Raw genomic sequence first — 27,469 nt, 5'->3', positions numbered from 1 at the left:
TTCTGTAGATACTGAGAAGTTGATTTTAAAATTTATATGGAAATGGAAAGAACTAAAATAGCCAAAACAATTCAGGTAAACAATCCAGGAAGAACAAGGCTGAAGGACTCACACTAACTGATTCTAAGACCTACTATCCAGACTACAGTAATCAAGACCAGTGTGGTACTGGCAAAAGAATGGCCAACATAAACCAATGGGTCAGCACAGACCACAGAAATAAGACACACACAGGGGCGCCTGGGTGGCTCAGTGGGTTAAGCCGCTGCCTTCAGCTCAGGTCATGATCCCAGGTCCTGGGTTCGAGCCCCACATCGGGCTTTCTGCTCAGCAGGGAGCCTGCTTCCTCCTCTCTCTCTGCCTGCCTCTCTGCCTACTTGTGATTTCTCTCTGTCAAATAAATAAATAAAATCTTTAAAAAAAAAAAAAAGAAATAAGACACACACATATGATCAACTGTTTTTCAACAAAGGAACCAAAGCAATTCAATGGAAGAAAAGACTACCTTTCAATAAATGGTGGTACAACTGGATGTCCATATGCAAAAGAAGAAAACAAAGAACTCAATCTGGGCCTCCCACTTTATATAACAATTAATACAAAATGAACCGCAGATCTAAATGTAAGTCATAAAATCTTAAAACAACTAGGAAAAAAAACAGAGAATACTGATGATCTTCACCGAAGGAGAGAGACCTTACAGAGACCATCAAAAGCATAATCCCTAAAAGAAACAACTGATGAAGTAGTCTTTGTCATGACTAAGAACTTCTGCTCTATGGAAGATTCCACTGAAAGAATGAAGTCAAGCCAGAGACCATAAGAAAACATTTATAAATCACTTATCTGACAAAAGACTTGTGGATCCAGAATATATAAAGAATTCTCAAGAAAAAAAAAAAAAAAAATTCAATAGTTCAACAGGCCAAACATGGACCAGATTCTTCACCAGAGACAACACATGGCTAGCAAATAAACCCATGAAATGATACTCAATATCATTGAGGAAATACAAATCAGAACCACAATGAGGTACCACTTCATAAAACCATCAGAATGACTAAGAAAAACAAGAACCAAAAAAATAGTACCAAATGCTCACAAATGGAGCAAATCAAAACTCTCACTCCCTGCTGGAAGTAACAATGGAATGGGACAAACATTCAGATAAACAGTTTGACAACTTTAAAAAAATTAAATGTATACTTAGCATATAGCCCAACAATTTGACTCCTAGGTATTCACCCAAGAGAAATGAAAGTTTGTGTTCACACAAAAGCCTTTATGTGAATGTTCACAACAGCTCTATTCCTAAATGTCAAAATCTGGTAACAACACATAAATCCTTCAACAAGTGAACAGACATGTAAACTGTGGTACTCCACACAATGGAAAATTACTCAACGTGAAGAAGGAACAAACTACTGATACATGCAACAATATGGATTTTTTTTTTTTTTTTTTTGAGAGAGAGAGCATGCGAGTGGGAGGAGGTGCAGGGAGAGAGGCAGAATGCCAAGCAGACTCCACAATGAACAAAGAGCCTGATGCCAGGCTTCATCCCAGGACCTCGACATCAAGACCCGAGCTGAAACCAAGAACTGGATGCTCAACTGACTGAGCCACCCAGTTGTCAACATGGATGACTTTCAAAGGCATGACGTTTAATGAAAGAAGCCAGACTCACTTAAAATGCTGCATATACTGTGTATCAACTCTACTTAAATTTTTTTTTTTTTTAAGATTTTATCCATTTGACAGAGAGAGATCACAAGTAGAGAGAGAGAGAGAGAGGAGGAAGCAAGCTCCCTGCCCAGCAGAGAGCCCGATGTGGGACTCAATCCCGGGACCCCGAGATCATGACCCGAGCCGAAGGCAGAGGCTTTTAACCCACTGAGCCACCCAGGCAGCCCTCAACTCTACTTAAATTTTTTAAAAATTTGTAATTTTAAAAAAACTTTTAAAATGCTACATACTGTGGTAAGCGACATTCTGGAAAGATGGAGTAAAGAGAAATGAAGAACATTATCAGATGGTTGCTAGAGGTGTGGGGTGGGTTTGAGTACAAGGCACACTACAGGAGAAAGGGTGTGGTCAATGGAACTATTCTATTGGCTGTGGTGGCAGTCACACATCTTGGTGCATTTTCAGAACTCATGTAAATGTCAAACAACAAGGTAAATTTTGCTGTATGTAAATTTAAAAGTAAAACTAAAATTAAAAATATATATATATATACATATATATATGTGTGTATATATATATATATATATATATATATATAAAATAAAATCCTAGGTACTACTGGCCCAGACAGACTACAGGGATATAGCATTCTCATTAACTGCTGGCTAGAGCAAAAAATACGAGATTCAAATGGGCAACACAAGACATTAAGAGCATAAATTCAAAACAAGGCACCATAAGGTTCTAAAGATAAAGAGAATAACAAACACTCCTTAATCTTCAGCACTCAATTCTACATGTGAAATTCAAGATCCAAATTCTAACACTGTTGGCACATGGTGAATGCTCTGTGGTGTCTGACGCTGATGAATGTACAGGGGGAATGGGTGAACACGCAGCAATTCCATGTGTAGTACTCGCCCAAAGGAAATAATGAAGGCTTGTACACCGTGAGTTAATTATAAAGAGATTCTAAAACGGAGTCCCACACACCCCTTAAAAATGGTCACGTGTTTCTCCGTTTGTTGGCACGGGAAGATGCCCATGAGACACTACTAAACTTAAAAAAGAATATTCCAGGGGCACCCGGGTGTCTCAGATGGTTTAGTGTCTGCCTTTGGCTCAGGTCATGTTCCCCAGGGCCTGGGATCGAGCCCCATGTCAGGCTCCTAGCTCGGCGGAAGTCTGTTTCTCCCTCTCCCTCTGACTCTTCCCCTGCTTGTGCTCGGTCTCTCTCTCCCTCAAATGAATAAATAAAATCTTAAAAAAAAAACAAAAAACAAATCAAATACTCTAAAATAACACCCAGCACAATCCCACTTTTGTTGAAAGAAAAACTATATACCCCTCACCCTCCTACTTCCTTATATTCTGTGCAGATGAATACCACACCTGAAAGATTCAAGAGCGTAACGTGAAGTGTCTGTCTCATGGCAGCACGATTGCTACTGATTTTAGTTTCTTCTTTATACTTGTCAGCATGTTCCATTTTTTCCACAAATAGGATCTATTCTTTACGAATGAACTTTGTTTCAAGAGTCCCAACACTTGAGAGAGAACATCGTCTTCTGGGGCTGAGATATCCAGGAGGAAAACTGCCTCTTTCTCAGAAGCCCCATCTGAGAGAAGGTCCAACGCTCAAAGGCACAGAGGTCTGACCCACAGAAGCTGCTCCGAAGCCTGCCTTGGGGCTGTCTGCGGGAAGAAAGAATGACACCCACCTGTATAGATGTCCATGAAACTGTGCAGGGCCAGACAATGAGGATTCAGACACATCTTCACCTGCGCAGTCACCACCTGCAGCCGGCTGGCTGTCAGCAGCCAGCACTCCTGGGGCCCAGCCAGGGAGCTAGTACCAAAACATCACCAACAGAAAAAAAAAAAGAAGGGAAATCGACTTAATGCAGTTCTGAGGCTCAGTGATCAATGGCAAAATTCTCAAGACTAATGAAATAGGCAGATGAAGGTGCTGGGGCTTGTGTCCCAGGGTTTTCTAGGAGGGTGGTCCCATTCTGTTGGAATGAGGTCTGTGGAATCACCCCTAAAGTTAATGTAACTCTGAATTTATTACCCAATTTAACCAATCCCCTTGAACTTCCAAATCCAAGCATTATGCTGGCCAGTCCAGATGTAAATAGAATCCTAACTTGGTGGCAATACTTTCAGACATTTTTCAATAGAAATAATATGCGATTACTAATTATTTTACTTTAGCAATTCAAAAGCAAAGGAAACCTAAGAGAAGCAGAGAATAACACCTTAAAGACTGTAACTTTATAGTCTGAAGAAAGGGGCAATACGGGCCAAGGAAGACAGGGCAGCTGGGGACAGGGCAAATCTGAAAGGGGTGCTTACTTTTGTCCCCCTTTGAATAATGGGCTGCTACAGAGTAGGCACTGCGTGGACGGAGACTCATAATAATTCGACCAAGAGGTTTGCTCGATGGTGACTGTCTCTTCACTCACGTTGGACAGAATGAGTCGAGAGCTGTTGAGCTCGTGAATCAGGGCGAAGACCTCGGCCAGCTCTGACTCGTTCTCAGGAATCTGCAGGACTTTGCGCAGCAGCTGTAGCGTGGACTGGCGCTGGATCTCCCTCTGGGCCAGGCTCAGCGGCTCTGTGGCACTCAGCACATCTGGGAGAGGTGAGCTGACCTCCTGGGAAGAGAGCGGACTGAAGGATCAGCCAGCACCCAGGGTACCACAAGCCTCAGGCTAAAACATGGGAGAGACTGCAAGTGACAGAGGCATGGGCCCAGCCATGGTGGAGAGGGGAAACCTTGGCTTTGAACCAGCTCAATTAGTAACTCGCTGTGTGACTCAAGGCAGCTGCTTCCTCTCTCTGGTGTCAGGTTCTCTCTCAGTTAAATGAGAGGATGATACACACTGCTTGGTAATAGTTGCAAGAGTCAGCTTCCATTCACCAGGGATGGGGTTTGGAGAATAACACACCCAGGTCTCAATTCTGGACTTGCCATGAAACACCTATAGATGTGTGAACCAAAGCAATTTACTTATCTTCCTGAGCCCAGTTTCCTTACCTATGAAATGAAGGATGAAACACTAGCGATATTCCAGAATTGTTGAACAGAGTCAATAAAATATTCCAAGTAAAGCCCTTAGAACAATACTGGAGATGCAATGAAAGCTCTATGAACAGTTGTTTTGATATGTAAACAACCATCCGTACCGCTTCAAATATTTCTCTTTAACGCTTTTATCGTCTGTGTACAAGGGAACTATATTAGACACCAGTCAGAGGCTTTCAGAAACAAGGTTCTGAAACGCTCATTAAAAACAAGTCCTGGGATGCCTGGGTGGCTCAGTGGTTTAAAGCCTCTGCCTTCGGCTCAGGTCATGATTCCAGGGTCCTGGGGTCAAGTCCCACATCGGGCTCCTTGCTCAGCTGGGAGCCTGCTTCTCTCTCTGCCTCTGCCTGCCACTCTGCCTGCTTGCACGCTCTCTCTCTCTGACAAATAAATAAAATCTTAAAAAAACAAAACAAAACAAAACAGTTCCTTTTCAGTGGAGGTTCCTCCCTAATCCTTTGTACAAACGCAGCAGGAATCAATCTCTCCCCCATGCCCCCAGAGTCCGTTCTTTACTGCAGAATTCACTAACTCCCAGTTGGTGAGATTATTCCCCCATCTTTTACAAGTCCTTGCTTATTTACAGATTCTCAATACCAGCATAAGGGCACACAAAAATGCTAATTCATATTTTACATGTTGTTTTGCAGACATAACATGCTAAATAACAAGAAGGAACTTTTGAGTAACTGCACACATGCAGCAACTCCTGTCTAATTATTTGTAAGTTTGGCTACCTTTCTCCCACACTAGACTGTGAGCTCCTCAAGGAAGGGACCATGTCCTATTTATCTTTGTATCTCCAAAGACCTGACCTATAGTAGGTATTCAATGTATGCTTGCTGAAAGAATGAATGAATGGCTGCAGAGAGCTGACTGACACTAGGAGTTGCCTTAGGAGATAGTGTGTTCCCGGTCATGACTATGTTGAACCATGGACTGGAAGAGCTGGCAGGAATACTATATCCTTTTGTTCTGAGCAACAGATGAAAGATGGAAGGGAATGAAGACCATTCCTGTCCAGAAATTGTTATAGTCTTAATTATACCCACCAAGGACAAGCTGCACAGGAAACATATGGCCACCAGGGGGCCCCCAAAGAGCACTACACACAAAGATCCCTGGGTCTCTGACTAGTGTTTCAGTTTAGTATATTTCTCTAAAATTCAGGAAGTTGAAAGGTGACAGAATGTCAGAAAGTAAGTGTCCCGTGGGTAGGCAGCTATTAGCCAAAGAGAGAAGAATATAAATTTCAAAGAGCAGGATTTGAAATCAATTGGCTCCAAGTCCCTAGACCATTCCTGGAAAATTAGGTCAGCTCATTATCTTAAATCTAGGGAGCAACATCCATTTGCATACTGCAAACCACATCAACAACTACAATCAAATAGGAGAAAGGAATGTTTGAGCCTCTACTGATACAGAACATAGACCTGCCCTAAAAGAGACTGTGGTGTCACTGGGAGCTAAGAGGAAATCAAGACAGAATGTCATCAACCCTAAGTGAAGAGCAGCACATTAAAGCACGGGCCTCAATGTGACCCTACGGCCTAAAAAACAAACTGCCTGGTTTAGCTTTAAAGATCTTCCACAATATGGCCCCAATGTGCCTTTTGTGCCTTATTTTCTATACTCCTCCCTACATATCCTTCTCTTTCAGGTGATTGGAACACCCTCTCTAGCTCCTTCCTCACTTTTGCCACTGCTTATCCTTGAGTATGGAATGCCTTCCCCTTCTATCCAAATCCTGCCCACCTCCCAAAGTCAGCTTAGATCTGGAGTGGCCAGGCTCCATGTTGGATATCCTGACCTATTCTGGATGCCATCCTCTGTTCCCCCAAAGCAGATCAAGAAGATCTGTCTTTTTTTTTTAAGATTTGTCAGAGAGAGAGAGAGTGAGTGCGCGCACACGCAGGCAGAGTGGCAGGCAGAAGCAGAGAGAGAAGCAGGCTCCCCGCCAAGCAAGGAGCCTGATGCAGAACTCGATCCCAGGACCCTGGGATAATGACCTGAGCCGAAGGCAACGGCTTAACTGACTGAGCCACCCAGGCATCCCCAAGAAGATCTGTCTTCTGACCCTCATCTCCTGCCTCAGGTGCTAGGTCTTTCTGCTCACTTAAAGAAATTCAAAAGACCTCTAAAGATACCCATTTTTCCTGGTTCTGATAAATAAAAAACAAGCCCTAAGGAGCCAAGTGGAATGTGTTTTACTATCCAAACAGCTTGGTCCAACTTCAGAGAGATTTGCCAAGACTACTAGAAGTAAAGCTTTGTATTGAGCCAAAAGCTCTGCAAGGAACCTAAGAAGCAGTGATCTCATCTATGAAGTCTAGGGCTGGCATTCTCTACTTACCAAGACAATATTTACAGGTCTTCCACCAGGTCTCAGATCTAAAAGAATGTAACCCTTCCATCCCGCTCCTTCCAAATTCTCTTTAAAGCCTCTGTTCCCATTCATCTTGGCGAATGACCTCTTGGTCCACTGGGCTAGATGGTTCTCGGAGATTAAGGTACCTACCCAGCCTTCTCGACCTAACAATGAAGTCAAGGAAGCCCAGAGAAAAGGCAGCTCGATTCAGAACTTAACAACTGGTTACAGTTCTGGTGTTCTAACTACTATCATGTGCTAAAAAATCATTTTATTTCTACTAAAACAGGCACACTAACAGAGCTCACACAAGGCGATGGTATGTGTTTAGGGAAGGAACTCACGAGAGCCTTGGTGGTTTTCTCAGTTCGGTCTTTGGCAAGGTTAAAACCACAGCTGGGACAAATCCGCGGTTTATGCCTGTTGGTGTAGACGTAGTTACAAGAGGGATTCTTGCACTTTCCCCTGCCTCTTGAAGTAGCCAGGCCCAAATCCTAAAAAAGTAAGACCAATATTCAGTTCTACAAAAGTTACACTCGGGCAGAGTCAAACACCAGGATGACCAGCTATCAGTCAATCAGAGATGAGAGTGACAACTGCAAAAGTACATGTAGAATAGTCAATCAGAGATGAGAGTGACAACTGCAAAAGTACATGTAGAATAACTTCCAAGAGCCTTGAAATAAGACCCCCAGAGTCACATATTTGCTTACTGGGATAATACAAGCAGTGTTAAAAACAAAAGATGGGTGGGGAGGGAAAACCTTGGTAGGATATGCCAACTGAAACAAAGCTGCTTTACCAGAGCACTTCTCAAATGTTCTGAGATACCACTACTGAATGTAACTGGTATTTTAAGAAGAAAAATACAGCTTTCTCAAGCATATGTATGGAAAACACATCTGAGGTTAAAAGGTCCAAAGACTGCTGAATGCTAGAGCTGGACTAGATTTTCATCTCCAATTACTCTCCAAGAAATATCCGGGACTCAGCTGGCCTGTACCCTTAAAGATATCACCTGGGACAGGCACCTAGGTGGCTCAGTGGGTTGGGGCCTCTGCCTTCGGCTCAGGTCATGATCTCAGGGTCCTGGGATCAAGCCCCACATTGGGCTCTCTGCTCAGCAGGGAGCCTGATTCCTCCTCTCTCGCTCGCTCGCTCTCTCTCTCTCTCTCTCTGCCTACTTGTGATCTCTGTCAAATAAATAAATAAAATCTTAAAAAAAAAAAAGATATCACCTGGGAGAAACCCAGCTGATTCACTCAGCAGCTATTATTTGTATCAGTGATGGCCTCTTCAGAACCAATGATCTATCCCTGACCCTACTACCACTCTGAACGACCACTCCCCACCTCCCTCAGACTTTTACTCACCCTCTGCCAGAAAACCAGAACCATCTCTCCATGTCAACCCACTGGCTACACTTACCAGCGTTACAGTGCAGCTGTACTTGTATGGAGGAAACATATCAGGCTTGACCTCTACAACTTTCACCTGAGATGTCCTACTGGCCGGGCCATTTGGTAGCTGTGGATCAGAACAAATGATTTGGTGTTTTTCCTAAAACCTCAAACTGCTGAGGTCCTGTGTCCTGAAACAGCTTGAGGAAATAGTTTCCCAAGGGAATGTACACAGCTATGCTCCATGTAAGCCCTCTAGGATGCTAGTCAGCATCAGCAGCCCACCAAAGGCTGAGTGTCACTTCCAAGTCCATGGATGCCATACTCTTCTGTGCAACTTCTAATACTGCATATTAGAAATACTGTGAATCAGATGGACAACTAATACCAAGTGAGAAAAGCTCATGATTATTATACACGCAAATATGTGGTTAAATGTTGGCACAGAAGTCTGAGAGATTACTCATGAAAATGTCACAGGATGAGAGGAAAATCATGACTGCTTCCCCATTTATCACCACTTACGAAGTTTTCCAATGTTCGGGGCACCTGGGTGGCTTAGTCGGTCAAGCATCTGCCTTCGGCTCAGGTCATGATCTCAGGGTCCTGAGATCAAGCGCCACATCAAGCTCCCTGCTGCTTTTCCCTCTCCCTCTGCTTTTCTCCCTACTTGTGCTCTCTTCCACATACTCTCTCAAATAAATAAAATCTTAAAAAAAATTTCCAATGTTCTATACAGAATGTAGATATTACTTACAAAACTGAAGAAGATGAAGATACCATTCTAAAGGTAATTATTCTATAATACTGAATTTAAGTTGATATTTAGAATATAAAAGTTCATGTAATTTGACAGGCTTAAAACTAGCAAAAGGACTATGGCTTTTAACAAATAACCCAATGTTGCCAGTCAAAAGGAAACTACTTACATGGATGACTGGGGAGTTTACACAAGTAAAGGGAATCTCAGGGCTGGGAGTCTACAAAGCAATGGAAGCTGACTAAATAATCAGCCTTCTATACCCAGAAATCACTCACTCACACACACACACACACACACACACACACACACACACACACACACACACAGTGCTGACACCACATCCGGGTGACAAACACATCAGCCTTCAAAGTAAAAGTCAGTTGATATTCTTTTGGGGACAAATCTGGAGCAAGGGAAATTGCCCGGCAGAACACCCGGTAAGGGATAAGCCAGCCTGATTTTCCTATTTCAATTTTGGTCTAACAGGGTTTTCAACTACAGAGGGGTCGTGAAATTAATTAAATGAGTTGAAACCAGCATTTTGCAAAATGAAAAATAGCAAAGTGACTGCATATAATAAAGGCATAAATAGCTTCCCTCTACTTCTTAAGTATACAGGTACAGATAAGTTTACTGGGCTGTGATGTAAAAATGTGCATGACCCAAAAAAAGATGTCTAGTAAAAAAAATGCTGATTTAGGGAATTCTGATCATAACTATTCTAGTCACATATGGAAAAAGAACTAAAACAAGCAAAAAACAAAACAAAAAACACCTAAGAGTAAATGTGCTTGAATACACTGAATTTTTGGCATCTGGGAAGCCTCTAATAACCCTATCATTAAGTTTAAAAGATTATACTGGCTACAAACCACAATGTGAAGTAAGAGCCATGTTTTTGGCTTAAAAAAAATCATATTAAAAAACACAAACACAGGAAAGGACTCAAAGGCTGAATGGGCGCAGACTGCCAATAGTAGTTAGCTCTGGGTGGCAGGATTACAAAGGACTTACTTTCTTTCTGCCTTACCTTTCTACAACAGTCATGCATTCATTTTTTTCAAGAGGCTGAAGAAACAAGACAACTAAATGCAATTATCCAATCCTAGACTGAATCCTCTAATGGAGTGGAAAAATGCTATAAAGGACATAATTGGGTAAAACCGATGAAATGGGAATGCAAATGACAGACTGAAATATTGTATCAACGTGTCAGTAGCAGAATATCCTTATTCTTAGCAAATACACACTGAAGTATTAAGAAGCAAAAGGACATGTAACTTCTCCTTAAATTACCTGTATTTTAGAAGCACACAGGAGCACAAATGACAAAGCAAAAGGGGCTATTAACAGTAAGTGACTATGGGTAAAAAGTACACGGGTGCTCTTCGTACTATCAATTTGTTCACTAAGTTTCAAAATTATTTTTTTAAGATTTATTTAAGAGATAGAAGAAGAGTACAAGTGGTGGGGAGGGCAGACAGAGATACAAACAGGCTCCTCACTAAGCAGGGAGCCAGATAAAGGACTTGATCCCGAGACCCCAGGATCATTACCTGACCCAAAGGCAGATGCTTAACTAACCGAGCCACCCAGGCACCCCTCAAAGTTATTTCTAAATTAAAAGTTTAAAAGCATGCATTCATTTTATAACAAGAAAAGAAATTTCACTAAAAATAAATAACTCATCATGCTCAACTTCATTCCAGAGGTCTACCAGTATAAGAACAGGCTTTTTGCTTATGGCTTTGAGACACTAAATAGAAGTCCTGTTCTCAGAGCAGCAGGCCTCCTGGAAAGCTCCACCTCTGGAGAATGAGTCTTACCTTCACCTCGCTGGTGTTAGATGGCTGTTGGATCGGCTGGCCCAGCTGCTTCAGTGTGCTTGGCTTCAGGCCACAAGTCCTCACAGAGGAGGTTTTATCTGAGACAATCAGGAGCCAAACTGGTGACTTCAGTGCATTCAGAGTCTCCCTAAGTCTCTCATCTCCATTCTCAACAACACCCACTCCTGTCCCCTTCCCATAAGACAGCTCCCCACTCCCAGGTTTGTCCCAGCCCCTTACCACTTAGAGGAAAGGCCTGCCTGGCCCTAGGCAGTCCCATGCTGTTGCCTCGGCCCATGTTAGATGGGGCTGGGAGAATTGCTCTCATGGGTCTTGCTGCAGCTAGTAATGAGGGCTTGCCCCGAGCTTTGCCTTTAAGCTCCGGGACTCTAGCCCCAGGGGTGAGCAGGTCAACTCTGGAAAAAAACAAACAAACAAACAAACAAGGCAGCAAATCTAAAAATTCCAGACAAAGGGGTGAAGAAAACCAAAATATAATCTCCAGATAGCATCTGAGTAGAGGGACAGTATAATCAACTGTCAGGCTTTAGAGAGATATTTCATGGGGTCATTATGAAGATAAAAAAGCACAAAAGAGTGCCTACAATGCAGAACATCGACAGCTACTGTAGTCATACTATCTGATCTGCTTCTAATTAGTATTTCAAGTTGCTCAGTCTCCCACATGAGGGCAGCTAAGAGACCCAGCAGAACAAAGTCACATTTTCTTTGTAGCTCTGGCGCTGAGCATAGTCTACATCACAGAAGGCCTCAATACACATTTGCCAAGTGACTCACTTGCCCAAAGCAAAAGGTCTAAACCGCATGGCTTCATTCTCTGAGGATACAGAACCATCCCAAAGTATACTGTTAAATATAAACAGGCAAGGGGTGCCTGGGTGGCTCAGTGGGTTAAGCCTCTGCCTTCGGCTCAGGTCATGGTCTCAGGGTCCTGGGATCGAACCCTGCATCGGGCTCTCTGCTTGGCAGAGAGCCTGCTTCCTCCTCTCTCTCTCTCTGCCTCTCTCTCTGCCTGCCTCTCTGCCTACTTGTGATCTCTGTCAAGTGAATAAATAAAATCTTTAAAAATATATATATATATATAAACAGGCAAGATGCACAAGTATTTAAGTTATGCTTCCATCTGTGTAAAAAAGGGAGGGAAAAAATACATATATATATACACATACACATCTATACATATACACATTGTGTAAAATTATGTCTAGAAACACAGGAAGATGGGAATACTGTGTATGGAAAATGGAAATGGATGAGTGAAGGATAGGCTAGAAGAGAGATGTGTTTCAGTTTATATCTCGAGTTTGAAACATGTGAATATATTTCCTATTCAACAATAAAACATCAAATTGAATATTATACACCACATTTTCTAAGCCTTGACACTGCTGACATTTTGGGCTGGCTACTCCTTGTTGGGGGCCTGTCCTGTGCACTGTAGAATGTTGAGTCGCACATCTGGCCTCTGCCCACCAGAGGCCTGCAGCACCTCTGCCCCCCGTTTTCACAACCCCAAATGTCTCAATGTCCCCTGGGGCCAAAGTGCTCCCTGTTGAGAACCACCAATATAAACAAATAAGGGCAGGTTAAGACAACAACAATGTCTGGAAAGGGGCCACATGAAAAATCCAGTCAGGCCTTTAAGGAGGTAAGGGAGAGGAAAAATCACCCATATTTATGGGCTTCCTCCCATCAGCAAGGCACTGGGCTGTGTATGCTTTACACATAATCCTTTTCGGTCTGTGCAGGCCAGCCATTAAATTTTAGATTTTTTTTTCAATACCCAACTCAAGATTTTTTCAGAGGCGAGAATGAGCATGAAGGGACAATGCCAAAAGTCAAACGGAGAATGAGACAGATCATAATCAGAACAGAATCCTCTGACCACCAGGACAGGAATCATTCTAGAAGATGGCTTAATAAGGGTTTTCTTTCCAAATCTAGTATCCAGGATTGGATACTAGTTTGTAACACCGCCCTCAGCCTGTACCAGCAGGACCCTAATAACTGCTTCAGAGAAAATGACAAGAGATGTACAGGAACACAACAGCAATGCACAGACAGCAGAGTATAAGAGGAAAGGCAAAATCATTCCGTGGCTCTAGGCCTTGGTTTATCTCTAAAATAGGAATCATTAATTGGGCTCTCATCCCTCTCAGGAATGCTCTAAGGACACAGGATAAAACAAGGAGCACTTCCCAACCTGCTATTCTAAATACAATCCTACAATATATGAGCACATTAATTTACCCTGTAGGCTTTTTAGGAGCTGGGAGAGGACTGGAGGTGCTAGTCCTCTCAGCTGGTGGTGTTATGTCTGGTCCAGGACTGTCATTCTCAATTGTCCCCAGAGAGACCTCAGGCTGCACACCACTCTTGACCACCGGCGTCTTCACGGCTGCTATACGATTCCGAGGAGCTTCCTTGACCAAAACATGGGCATCTGAGATGATCACTTCCTCCCACTCATTCTCCTCACCCACTTCTCTTGGAGGAACTACACTTAGGAGCTGGCTTACAGCTTCCGAGTTCTCCAGAGTCAGTTTGGAGGCGTTTTCCTTAGGGGAGTTTTGCTCAGTGTTGACAGGCTGCTGATTTCTTTTAACCACCGAGCCTTTGGAGGAGATACCAGGAGCCAATTCCACTTTGACTTTGGCTGGCTTTTCCTAGGAAAAAAAAAATAAGAATACCTTTACGCATACAGCATTTTACGATAGACACCACATCCCAAGTACTCTCTCGTGATCCTCACGACAAAAATGGATGGGTATCACATAAGGAGATGGAGACCCAGAGAGACTAACAGGTTAACTTTCGGGCTCAAGTACAAAATTGGCCTGAATCTAAGTCTTCTGACTTCTGGCTCCTTTCACTTATACAACACCTTACTTAGGATAAAGCTGTTCTTCTCCTGACAAGTCTCTTATTGATAGCTTCAAGTTTCAGCAAACAAATGTTGGCATTTCAGGCCTGACCTTTAAAGCCTGCTTCTCTACGTCTAGATAGAAGCTGACGTATTGCCATACTGGGCCTAGAAGTCCTAGATTGTTTGTTTTGGTGATCCCTTTACGAGATTCCGTTAATCCCAATGTGGTCAAATCTCACACGGAGAGACTCAAAGCTTCCAATTCTATTGGGGAAAACTCTTTTGTCCCAGATTCTGTCAGATAAATCTTAAGGCTGACCTACACACATGCCACAAACTTCTCCCTTGGTCAAATTAACTCATACATATTAATTACTTACTAGAAAATAATCAAACTCACTAAAAATATCAGCAGCTATTTCAGATCAACCTACTTTAAAAAAATTCCTTGGTGCCATAGCTTTTATCCCGTCAGTACTTCTGTGGAAACATACTATTATTTATACAGACACCTATATTTATATACATACAGGTACACAATTTTCTTTTTTTTATAAAACAGTGGTTGTCTTCAGAACAGGTCTCAGAAAGGTTTTTAAATTCCATGTGAATGGCGAAAGACCCTATCAACGAGGATAAAAGCTGGGTTCTATCTATGCTGTGCTTCACATCTAATTATTCATGTCACCTACAACAAACTTCATTAGAACCCTCACTTTGTCACCATGAAATAAGAGCCAGGCTCTCAGTGTTCATCAACAGCAGTACATAGCCTTCTGCGTGGCCCAATTCATGGTGCAGGGAATCCTGCACATTGTGGAAGATTAGCATCTGTGGCTAATGTTATTCAATTTCAGTATTCACCCAGTCATTGACTACCAAAACCCCTCACATTTCCAAAGCCAGCAGGGCACCACACTGCCTCTGGAACCAATATGGATAACCTTTAAGAAATTGCCAGTAAAGCATTCCCAGATTCTCACACACAGTAATAATCCATAAGGACAAGTAAATACAGAGAAAAATTCCAAGTAAACCGCATAGAGCCTACTGACTCCTGGAGACTGAAAAGTCAGCAGAAAAACAGGAGACAAGTTTAACTAAATCCCAGCAATGAAATCTTTGAGCAAAGCACTGCCCACTAAGTGGGCTATTTCAGATAAAAATCCTCTGCAGGGAGACTGAATAATTTAAGGAATCAGAGCAAAAAGCTACCTAGCGAGTTCAGATTTCCTTAACTCAGCCTACCCTTTTTAGATGTCACTTTCTTTTAAGATGGAAGGTAAACACTACCAGTTGCCCGCTCAGAGACCTCAATTACCACAATCAGAGAGCCAAAGGAGTGAGGCCTTGGGCTAAAAAGCTTTATATATACCATCTTTTGTTCCATCCAATTCATTGGGAACAGTGCCAAACTTTCTTGGGCTAATTTTAGCCAGTATGAACTCTGGAACAATACAAGAAAAGGTGAGTCATTTCCTGACGGTCATGAACACATTCAGAGCTTTTAGAAACTATTTATACTTGCTGCTTCAAAAATCAGAACTCCAGAAATCCTAAGATTCTGCAGCTAAACAGCATAGCAATGACTGAGAAGTGTGATTTAGTGGAAAAGCACTGACATAATTAGCTACGTGAACTTAACAAGTCACTTCTCTTGAATCTATTTTTCCTCAGCTAGAGACTTGAACTATCTTGAAAACCAAAGTCACTTTTATCTCTAAAATTCCAAGTGCAATGATGCTCAAATGTTACCCTTTTTCTTCTTACGCTCACCAATTCTGATCCTATGAGACTAAGAAATCACAGCATCTACTCTTTACATTGTAATTCTTATAAAAACCTTTGGAGAAGAAAAATCTGACTTAGCAAGTCAAGATGGGGGACAAGTAACTAAGAAAAAAAACTGGTTTCCCATCATGAGTTTCATCTCAGAAAAGGAACCATGGCTCAAAAGTTATTTCAATCAAAGGGGGAAAACAGACATAAATGGAAAAGAAAAGAAAGCCAAAGTAAAAACAGAACAGAAGGAGACAAGGCCACAGGAGCAGTTAGAACTCTTCCATGCAAAAGCACAAGAAATAAGGTCATTTGACAGACCTGCTGTGCATCTGTGAAGAAGGGCCAAGAAGGATCCTGACTACCCTATTCATTCAATCTCTCTACTGCAGCTTAGGAAGTACATTTTGGGGAGAATAATTAAGGTGGGAGGAAACCGAATGGCTGCACAGCAGCACAAAAAAGGTGGTGAGCAAAAGAAACTCAACACAATCTCCTGAAATACACTAGCACTGGATCCTTCCTGCCCCCTGAAGTGACAGCGTGAAGGGCAATGACAGAGACAATTACACTGCTGCCAAGAGTGGCAGCAGTGACCCCTGATTGAGGATTTAATCTACACTAGGAATGTGCCATCCACTTTTCAGGGATAATCTCATTTGATCCTTCCACCAACCCTAATGAGGTAGGCACTACTGTTAACTTCCACTAACAAATGAAAGATAAACCAGTAAGAACAGACATAAAGTGACTTGCCCAAGGTTTCACAGCTAAAATCCCCAGGAGGCAAATGTTTAAACTGAGGAAAGCTGAGCTGACGCCAGAAGTGTACTCCACCACCCCCCCAACCCCGAAGATGCTCCTCTCTCTTCTATCACTCAGGAAATCTCTAGGGGTTTAGGAACTCAGTGCCAGGAACCTGGTATAGAGACCAAATACCTGTTTCCTTTCTTTTTCTCTTTCTTCTTCCATGTTTGTGTATGTCTGTATGTAATCTCCACTCAATGTGCAGCTTGAACTCACAACCTGGAGATCAAGAATCTCATGTTCTCCTAACTGAGCCAGCCAAGCACCCCAGAAGTGTGTTCTTAATTATTAACCTATTCTGTCTCTTGGGATTTGTGATGCTCTGAACTCCCAACACTCAGCCAGAGGGCAAAAGTCACCATCCCAGTATTTTTCAGATGCCCTATGGAAACTGCCCCCAGGGAACTCAATAGGTATGCCACTACATCAGTTTTCTCTACACAGCTAAGTTTGGATCATGCTGAATTAAACACCTAACAAAGTATTAGGTGTTTAAAACATACCCAGCCTAAAGATTTTCACAAAAACAAAGCACTCTCTTTCCTTTCCTACCTACCCAAATTCTACTAATCCTTCAAGACCATGCTTCTATAACCCATCCTTGACTACTCTAATTCTTTTGACCTTTATAGTCTTATATAAAAAATGTGGCAAGTATGTATGATTTATATCAGTGCAAAGCATAAAACAAGTACCAAAAAAACATGCTGAACTGAACTTCACAGCAGCACAGCTCTAGTGCTCATTTATCTATCAGGCGTCATTTATTTAGAAAGAAACAGAGACACAGGTATACATTTGGAAAGTTAATTATGAAAGACCTAAATATCAGGTTAAAAACCTCTACACTTAATAGGAACTACAGGATACTGAAAGGACTTTGAGCTAGTAAGTGAGCAGATGTGAGTTATGCACCCAAGTAACTAAGCAGTCAGTGTGGAGGGTGGATCGTTAAAAATTTAACCGTAACAGGAAATGAATAAATCAACATGGTGTAGTCATTCATGGGAAGTTATAAAGCAATTAAAGATAATGGTCTTGAAGGGTATTTAATGGCATGATATATTAAGTTAAAAAAAAGCGGGGGGGTGCCTGGGTGACTCAGTGTGTTAAAGCCTCTGCCTTCGACTCGGGTCATGGTCCGGGGGTCCTGGGATCGAGCCCTGCATCGGGCTCTCTGCCCAGCCGGGAGCCTGCTTCCCCCTCTCTCTGCCTGCCTCTCAGCGTACTTGTGATCTCTGTCAAATAAATAAATAAAATCTTTAAAAAAAGGAGGGGGAGCTACAGAACTTGTATATTCACAGAAAAAAGACTGAAAGAAAATACACCAAGATGTTAACAATGATTTTTCTTTGGATGGCATAAGATTATGGATAACATTTTATTCTCTTTTTTAAAGAGTCACAATGAAACTTATTTGTATAGTCAGAAAATAAGAACAAGTACTTATTTTTTAAGTCCTCTGTTCTAAAGGGGACCAGGAAGCCTACTTTGTAGGGCTTCCAAAGCAGCAATAACCACTGGAGCTTACCTTTGGGACCCACTTCCCTCCTAGGAAGTTACCACAGGTGGGGCACTTAGGTGGTTTGTGCCTGGTGACATATGTAAAGGAGCAACCGGGGCTGGTGCATGTCCCATGGCCCCGGCGGGTGTACGTAGTGGTCTGTAAGGAAAAGAGGGGGTCAGAATCAACACCACAGTGTAACCCCTCTTGGAGCATGATGACCATTGTAACCACAACAATGCCAGGAAGATGCCAGCTTGTAGAAAGATAGCCAATTCATGGTATCTTAAATGGTCAGAATTGGAAAGGTCCTAAGATTAATCCATTTTTTAAAAATGGAGAAACTGGGTTCACATGATGAAGGATAGCTGCCCAAGGTTACACAGATAGGTATCAGAAATATAAAGATAGCGATAATTACTACTAATTAAGCCAAGTACCACATAGTGCTAAAACACTTTACCAACATCTCATTTAATGCTCTCAGCAACTCTATGAAGTAGGTACTGTAACTACTGTGGTTCAATGTGGTTAAATGCTTTGCCTCAAATTGTACAGTGAATGAAGGGCACACCTAGACCTAGAACTCTGAAGTCTTTGACTTTTGGACCGAGACTGCTTCCATGGACCTGGCTGCACCCTACAGTTCTAAATACTTTGAAGAATTTGCTTCATCTTCATTCTTATTAAAAATCAGAGAACCGGGTCGCCTGGGTGGCTCAGTAGGTTAAAGCCTCTGCCTTCGGCTCAGGTCATGATCCCAGGGTCCTGGGATCGAGCCCCACATCGGGCTCTCTGCTCAGCGGGAAGCCTGCTTCTCCCTCTCTCTCTCTGCCTGCCTCTCTGCCTACTTGTGATTTCTGTCTGTCAAATAAATAAACAAAATCTTAAAAAAAAAAAAAATCAGAGAACCAAGGACTTAGGGTTCAGAGATATAAAACTAAACAATGGCACTAAAAATAAAAGGGAATTCCAATAGAAATCAAGTCCTCTGATACACAACAGAATTTATTTGCATATGAATACATTCAGCTACTGGCTCTCACCATCTCCCCTGACTTCCCTTTGAACGAAATGATTACAGTGACTTCCCTTTGAATAGAATGTTTACAACGGGTTATTACATTTCAGCTGCAAATAGAAATTAGCCATGCTCCATTTCTTGATTAACGCTGCAAAGAAAACATTTCCCTGTCAGATTTGTTCTGTCCCTCATGGGTGTTTACTAAGATACTAATCCCACCTCCCCAAGACTGGCCAAAAAGCAAAAAGCTTCCTTGAGGAAACACCAAGCTGCTACTAGGTTCCTTCTGCCAGAACACCTAGGGAAAAGGGGTTCGTATTAGTGGTAGCAAGTCAAGGATGAGGGTGGGTGGTATGGCACCCAGAAGAGACCGGGCTTTGAGTTCCAACTCTAGCACTAACACACTGGGTGACCTGGAGTTAAGTCACTTTAGCTCTTGGGCCCTGGGTTTCATCTCTGTAAAATCACCCACCCTTCCTATACCCTAAAGAGCCAATGAGGTAAGAAATAAGGAAAAACGCCACTTAGTAACTTGTAAACGACTTGTAAACTTGTAAACAAGTTAGTAAACTTGTAAACAAACAAACAGGTTTGTGAGAAACTATTATCACTGGGATATAAAACATCTCTCCTCTTTGCTCAGACTGTGGCTCTATACAGAATATTCATTATGAACGCCACCAGAAAGCAGAGTAAAAATTTAAGTTAGGTCACGACTATAAATAAATTACCACAAACCTAAACAGCAGTTTATAGAAATAACTTAAGGAAAAAAATGCTAGTGTTCGAGGCTGATTTTTTTCATTCTTAAGTATTATTTATAAAAGCTTTCTGGAAGAGTCTGGCTGACACTTATTTAATCATGAAAGAATAATAATTTCCAGGACAGCAAAGGCTCAAGAGAAACCTGTAATTTCACCATGAATTAGGTTGCAGTGGCTGTTCTTGTTGAAGATATAACTACTTTCTCATCTAAAAATAGATTGTTTATCCACAGGTTTTACAAGATAGACTGTGATAAGGTAAAGATGTACACTATTAATCCTCAAGAAAGCACCACAAAAACTAAAACAAATAGCTAATAAGCCAGTAAGAGATAAAATGGATTCATAAGAAATATTCAGTTCAAAAGAAAGCAAAACAAAACAGAAAACAAGGAGTAAAATGACAGATTTAAACCTAACTATATGTTCATACATTAAATGTATATGGCCTCAATACTGCAATTAAAAAATAGAGATTTTCAGGTCTTACTCTTAGATCCAAACTATATACTGCCTATAAAAAAAGTACCCTACATATAAAGATAAATAGATTGAAAGTAAAATGCTGGAAAAAGATTTAGCTTCCTAATAATAATCAAAAGAAAGCTCAATATCAAAGTAAACTTCATAGCAGACAATACTGCCAGAGATAAAGAAGGTCATTTCATAATGATGAAGGGATCAATTCATCAAGAAGACATAACAATCCTGGGATGCCTGGGTGGCTCAAATGGTTAAGCATCTGCCTTCATTCAGCTCAGGTCATGATCTCAGGATCCTGTGTGTTGGCTCTCTGCCCAAAGGAGAGTCTGCTTTTCCCTTTCCATCTAGCCCCTGCTCTCTCAAATAAATAAATAAAATCTTAAAAAAAAAAAAAGACATAACTCTCTTAAATGTTTAAGTACTTCATAACAAGAGTCAAAACACATGACACAAAAACTAAAAAAAAAAAATGAAATAAGATACAGATAAATAGTATTTACAGTGACAGGTGGATACCGTCTCTCAATAACTGACAGAACAAGCAGACAGAAAATCAGTCAGGATATAAAAGAGTTGACCACTACCAATCAACCTGACCTAGCCTGACATGTATAGAACACTCCAACTCAACAGAAGACACATTCTTTTCAAGTGCACACAGAACATTTATCAAGACAAACTATATTTTGGGCCATAAAATAAGTTTCAATGAAGTTAAAAGGAAGTAAGTCTTATAAACTACAAAGTTCTGACTATAATGGAATTAAATCAGAAGTCAGAAAAAGGAAGATATCTGGAAAATCCCAACATTTGGAAAGCAAATAATGTACTTTTAAATAACTAATGGGTCAAAGAATAAATCAGAAAGTATTCTGAACAAAATGACAATAAAAATATACCATATCAAAATTTGTGGGATGCCACCAAAGTAGTGCTTAGAGGGAAATGCATAGCACTAAGCAGCTGTAACAGGAAAAAAAGGTTTCAAATCAATGACCTCAGCTTCTATCTTAAGAAACTAGGAAAGAATAAATTAAGCCAAAGTAAGCTAAAAAAAAGATAATAAAGATCTGGGCAAATATCAGTGAAATCCAACAAAGAAAAACAAAAGAGAAAATCAATGAAACCAAAAGCTGATTTTTCAAAGGTCAATACAATTGATAACCTCTAGCCAGGCTTGTCAGGAAAAACAAGAGACCCAAATTACCATTATCAGTGATGAGATAGGTAAAATTACTACAGTCTACAGATACTAAAGGATAAGCATTCCTCAGGAACTTTAAACAGAATTACCATATGATCTAGCAGTTCCACTCCTAGGTATATTCCCCAAAAAACTGAAATCAGGGGCTCAAACAGACATGTATCCACTAAAGTTCATAGCAGCAGTATTCACAAGGGCCCAAAGGTAAAAACAAACTAAATGTCCATCACTGTCTGTGAATGGATAAACAAAATGTAGGATATACACACAATGGAATATTATTCAGCCATAAAGAAATGAAATTTTGATATATGGTACAAGATAAGTGAACCATGAAAACATACTAAGTGAAAAAATGAGACCATAAGGACAATATATGCATGATTCCCTTTATGTGAGGTACCTATAATATGCAAATTCAGAGATAGAAAGTAAAACAAAGGTTACCAGGGGCTGGGGGAGGGAAGAATGTAGAGTTATTGTTTAATGGGCCCAAGATTCTGTCTGGATAACAAAAACTTCTGGAAATAAATATTGGCGATGATTCCACAACACTGTGAATATACTTAATGACCCTGAATTGTACCCTTAAAAAATGGGTAAATTCATAAGTTTTATGTTATGCATATTGTACCATAGTTTTTAAAAGGAGTAGTGTTTTGAACAATTTTATGTCAATAAATTTGACAATTTAGATGAGATGGACAAATTCCCTGAAAGACGAACTACCAAAGCTCACTCAAAAATAGAAAATCTATATCTAAATAATCTAAAGTTATTTAAAAATAATCTAAATAGTCCTATGCGTATTTTAAAAATTGGACTTGAGATTAAAAATCTTCCCACAAAGAAATCTCCAGGCCCAGACTGACTTATTGGCAATTACCAAACATTTAAGGAAGAAATAATACCAATACCACTACCACACAAACTCTTCCTGAAAAATGAAGAGGAAAAAGTATGTCCTAACTCTCTTTGGTAAACATTACCCTGATACTAAAACCAGACAAACACTATACAAGAAAATTAAAGACCAACATCCTCATGAATATAGAGACAAAATTCCTGAGCAAAGTTTCAGCAAATCAAATCCAACAATATACTAGAAGGATAATACATGATTGCCAAGTTGGGTTTATTCAAAGAAGGCAGGGTTGGTTTAACATTTGAAAAACAACGAAATTAACCACATTAACAACTAAAAAAGAAAATTCCTACAACCATCTCAAGAGACCCAGGAAAAACATCTGACAAAATCCAACATCCATTCCTGATGAAAGCTCCCAACAAATTAGGAATATGAGAGAACTTCCCAAACTTGAAGAGGGCATCTACAAAAAACCTATAGCTAATATTATACCTAATGGTGAAAGACTGAATGCTTTCCTCCTAAGATGAGGAACAAGACAAAGATATCTGCTCTCACCATTTCTAATCAATATGGTATTGGAGGTCCCAGATAGTGTAGTAAAAAATAAGGAATCCAAATCAGAAAAGAAATAAAACTGTCTTTATTCAAAGACAACATGATCAACTATGTAGAAAATGCAACAGAAACTACAAAAAGGCCACCAGAACACGAGTTTAACAAAGTTGCAGAAGTTTAATATGCAAAAAAATTAACTGTTATTATATATTACTACTGAAAAATCAGGTATTGAAAAAAGTTTTAGGAGCACCTGGGTGGCTCAGTGGGATGGGCCTCTGCCATCGGCTTGGATCATGAAAAAAAACATGAAATATTTAGGGATAATAAATCTCAGCCCTGATGCTACAGTACGTGATGAAAAAAAAAAAACATTAACTGAGAATCAAAAGACCAGGGTCCTAGTTCTGGCTTGTTTTGCAGCCCAGTGGCTTTGAATGATACAGAGAACAAGTCCTTTCTCTTCTCTAGGCTTTTTTTGTAATCTGTATGATAGTAAGATTGAATCAGACCAATGGCCCTCCATTTTTCTAAATCATGTATGCTTCTGAAAATTTTATAAGAGGCACTGAACCTATCCTAGGTAAATACTCTTAAAGAGAAAAGTTTGTATGTACCTTGAGGAGTTTAAGGAGCCTGCAGAGCTCCCTTCACAGAACCTCCCACCACCCCTATCCCCAGTAAAGTGTACCTGGAGCAGGTAATTTGAGGCCTTTGCCAGTCCTACTCTCTTAATGTTATCAGACTTTGAAAACTACCTGGAAGAGGATTCTTTTGGAGCCCTATCTCCATCAACTCCCCACACACTGACCAGTTTGATGGAAGTGGGGTTCTCCACGACTGAGTAGGCAGGAAGAGGCAACATGATGAACTGTGTGGCTGGCGCAGAAGAGCTACTCTCGCTGGAATCCTGTGGGCACACGGAGAGAAGGACAGTTTTACTGAGATGGAATGAAGAATACCCAGGGCCACCCACAACAAACACTGAAAGACAGATCAAATCCAATAACCAAGATAGTGTGCTTATCCAAAAAAATAAGTCTACAATTATCTCAAAACTTATAAGAAAAAAAGATATAGAAAACTTTTACCACAAAGAATGTGCTATCCTCATTTTACAAATAAGAAAACTGAGGTCCTAAGAGACTTAGGACTCCTAAGATCACATAAGCGGTTAGTGAAAGAACCCAACTGTTGTGACCCAGTCAAGTGCTGACACCGTACTGATCTGCCTTAAGCAGGCAGGTGGCATGCTTCATTATCACAAACAGTCCTGAGGCAACAAACAATAAAATGGACTTAGGCCTACCACAGATTCCTTTCCAAAGAGCTACCTGCTCTAACATCCAGGCCATCCTACATTCCTCTTGGCCTGAGCAGAAGTCCTACTCTGAGGATGCCACATTACCCAGGGTAACAGAGGGCATGGTGGTAGCTCCCGAGCCTCCAGGGGGACCAGGCTGTGGGATCACTGAGACTGCTCTTCCCCTCAACTGTGCATAGCTGAACTTATGCCACTGGAAAGACTATCAGCCTGGCCTTGAAGAGAGCTTCCTTTTTCCTACCCAATCTGCACCCAGGAAGACCATTTGAAAATTCTCCTAAACAGTTCAAGGTGCCATTGTGTTTGCTGAGACAATCTTCAGGGAACATAAAATCCTAACAGCTTGAGAGACTCTAGCTTTGATTCATGGACAATCCGTATCATTGAAATGCTGTTACTGCACCTCATGTACTCTCTTAGGTGAAGAAAGTCCTGGCTGTGCTGGGCAAAAAGAGTTGGTAAGAGGGCCTAAGAAACTGAAGAAAACTTTAAAGTAAGCAAGCCCAAAGGAAAAAGGTTCAAGAAAACTGTAGTCCTACTAGAAGTCCACACCAGCACTCTTAATTACCACTGCATGGCGCTAGCTACCTTTATAGTAACTCCAGATGAAGTAAAAGAGACATAAGTACCAAAGTCACTTACCCTCATGACAGTTACCACTGACATGCTCTCCCCAACCTGGGCGTGGGGCACGGCCAGGCTTCCAGTAGGGAGGTCTGGTGAGCCGTTCACTAAGGTCTCTTCAATTACCAGGCTTGTCTGGTATGGTTGGTGGCTCTCCCCTACCTCCAGGGAAGCCTCCTCCAGGAGCACATCCTGGCTGAGGATCTCTGAGGTGGCGATCTCTTGCACGGCACCCGGCTGGGAAAGGGCTCCCACCTCCTCAGCTAGGGACTCCACAGCCAGGCACTGCTCTGCCATGCCTGCATGGCTAGGCACTGCCTCCGGGGCACTGCTGGACACAAGTGATGGCCCTTTAGGGGACACCTGGTTCTGGGCCACACAAAGCTCTAGCTGAGGGCAACTGCGGTCTTCCTGCAGGCTGCTCTTGGGGATGATGATGTAATCTGAGCGGGGGAGGATCTTGCGAAAACCTGGGATGTCCGGAACCACAGCAGTCAGTGCAGAAAGCTTGGAGTTCTGAGGACCAGGAAGCCAGGGAGGGGGAAGCAAGCAGAGAGAAATGGTGTGAGACCACATGCACATACGTCTGTAATTTTTTTTTCATTTTTTGGATTGTTTTCTGCAAAAGGGACCACAAAAACTCCTCTCTTGACCTAAGATTTCAAGAGGGTCAGCCTCTGTCAACAGCAATGTCATCCTCCTCTGAATCACACTTTAGCCCAAGTAGCTTACTTGCTCAGTCACACAGGAGACAGGCAACAGGGATCAGACTCTGGAAAGGACACTGATCTTGGCATTTGAAACGGTAAGCTGGAATCTCAGATCTGCAGTCTTGAGCAAATACTTTTCAATTTTTGGGTCTTGCTGCTCCATTTGAATTTAGCTATTTACGAGTTCCTTTCCAGCTCTGAAACATCAGGATTCCAAAGTAGCCAAAGACTTAAAAACCAGAAAGTATAATGTTCAATAAAATCCCAAAAGGCATAAAATACAAGTCAGCAGGCCAAACTGGAACTCAAGGCAGCAAGCAAGAATTCTGATAATACTGGTTTCTCTCCCAGACTTATAAAACAGAGGATGAACCGATCACTTCACAAGAAAGAAAGTATGTATGCATGGGACTATCTGACAGAACCTGTATATACTGGGGGCAGCAGAGGGGGGATATAAATATTAACACTAACTAGTAAATTAACATTCAGAAAATACCTTCCTGACCTTATCATTAACAACACTATTAAGTTGAGTACTATTATTGTTCCTATTGAAGCTCGGGGAGGTAAACTTCCCCCAAACACAAAATTATTAAGTAGTAAAGACTCCAAACCAGGTCTTCTAAAGAGCAAGGAAACCAGGTACTAAAAGCAAAACGGTTCATGGCCAAGAAAAGGGTACTTTTGCTTTATTTTTTCAAATTAAACTGCAAGTTACCAAATAAGAAAAACAGGAAAAGTTCAAAGTCAACAATTAAAGTGAGAGCTGAAATTAAAAGGAAATAATTTCAGATGCATCTTTTAAAAGGAACACTAAGTCCATTACAAAAAGATCCTTAAATACATCAGAAGCAAGAAGTCGATGAGACTACTTAAGGTACAAAGGAAGCACTCAGATGAAAGTTGAAAGCAGCACTCAGATGAAACATAAAAGCGGACAGGCCAAATCCTTTATGGAGCCTTTACTGGAGAGATAATGGAGAAATAACATTCTCAAGTCACCCTTTGAAGCAGACAGGTTAGAACAAGATTGAGTGGTAGTAAATGCATAGAATGATCTGGACTTAATCAACAAATCCAGGCACCTAGACACCAGGGCAACCTGAATGACACTGGAACTATGGGCCTTGCTACGTGGCAAGAGACTGGAACGGCTGCCGAGAAGCCAGGCTGCCAAAAGGTCTCTGACAGGCTCCCGAAGTATGAAGACAGGAGGGTCTCACCTTCACACCAGGCAATCTCAGAGAGGTCAAACAAAGTACCCAAAGCCTTACTAAGTCTTGGCACATTCAGATAACTCATGCTCTTAAATACCACCTTTTCTTATCATGTGGCCCCTGGACACTTAACCTACTGAAGAGTGGTATTCACTGACCAAGGCAGCATATGTCAAGGACTCAGCTAAGAGCTTATATTATCTATTTTAAACGCTAAACGCTGTGAGTAGATAGTATTATTTCCCACTTTACAAATGAGGAAACCAACACTCAAAGGTTAAGTGATTCTTCCAGGGTCACAGCTAGTTAATATCAGAGCTAATCAATTCATGTTCTTGATAGTAGTTCTAGAGAGGATGGCAGATATAAAGTCCCCACATGGATAAGAAAAAAATAATTGCAGATGATTTATTTAAAAAATGTTTTGAGGCGCCTGGGTGCTATCAGTAGGTTAAGCCTCTGCTTTCAGCTCAAGTCATGATCTCAGGGTCCTGGGATCGAGTCCTGCATCGGGCGTCTGCTCAGAAGGGAACCTGCTCCCCCCCTTCTTCCTGCCTCTCTGCCTACTTGTGAACTTTCTGT

At 41.4% G+C, this 27,469-nt stretch overlaps 1 protein-coding gene across 2 annotated transcripts in view; it reads right to left on the bottom strand.

The window, feature by feature from the left end:
• The window catches only part of HMGXB3 (HMG-box containing 3), a 44,947-nt gene that overhangs the window by 11,670 nt on the left and 5,808 nt on the right, over window positions 1-27,469 (bottom strand). The window contains exons 4-14 of one of the 2 annotated variants that reach the window (XM_047730609.1): window positions 24,976-25,473; window positions 23,821-23,919; window positions 18,136-18,267; window positions 13,672-13,818; window positions 13,403-13,575; window positions 11,372-11,547; window positions 11,132-11,229; window positions 8,571-8,669; window positions 7,487-7,636; window positions 4,042-4,343; window positions 3,408-3,535 (exon numbers count right to left, since the gene is read on the bottom strand). In XM_047730609.1, the coding sequence (XP_047586565.1) occupies window positions 3,408-3,535; window positions 4,042-4,343; window positions 7,487-7,636; window positions 8,571-8,669; window positions 11,132-11,229; window positions 11,372-11,547; window positions 13,403-13,575; window positions 13,672-13,818; window positions 18,136-18,267; window positions 23,821-23,919; window positions 24,976-25,473 (2,002 nt within the window). Of the gene's footprint in view, window positions 1-3,407; window positions 3,536-4,041; window positions 4,344-7,486; window positions 7,637-8,570; window positions 8,670-11,131; window positions 11,230-11,371; window positions 11,548-13,402; window positions 13,819-18,135; window positions 18,268-23,820; window positions 23,920-24,975; window positions 25,474-27,469 lie in introns of both variants that reach the window. The other variant, XM_047730608.1, reaches the window with a different exon arrangement.

The sequence above is a fragment of the Lutra lutra genome, chromosome 5 (genome assembly GCF_902655055.1).
Source record: "Lutra lutra chromosome 5, mLutLut1.2, whole genome shotgun sequence".
Lineage (NCBI taxonomy): Eukaryota > Metazoa > Chordata > Mammalia > Carnivora > Mustelidae > Lutra > Lutra lutra.
The sequence above is the reverse complement of the archived record's forward strand: the minus strand, read 5'-3'. Positions and strand labels throughout refer to the sequence as shown.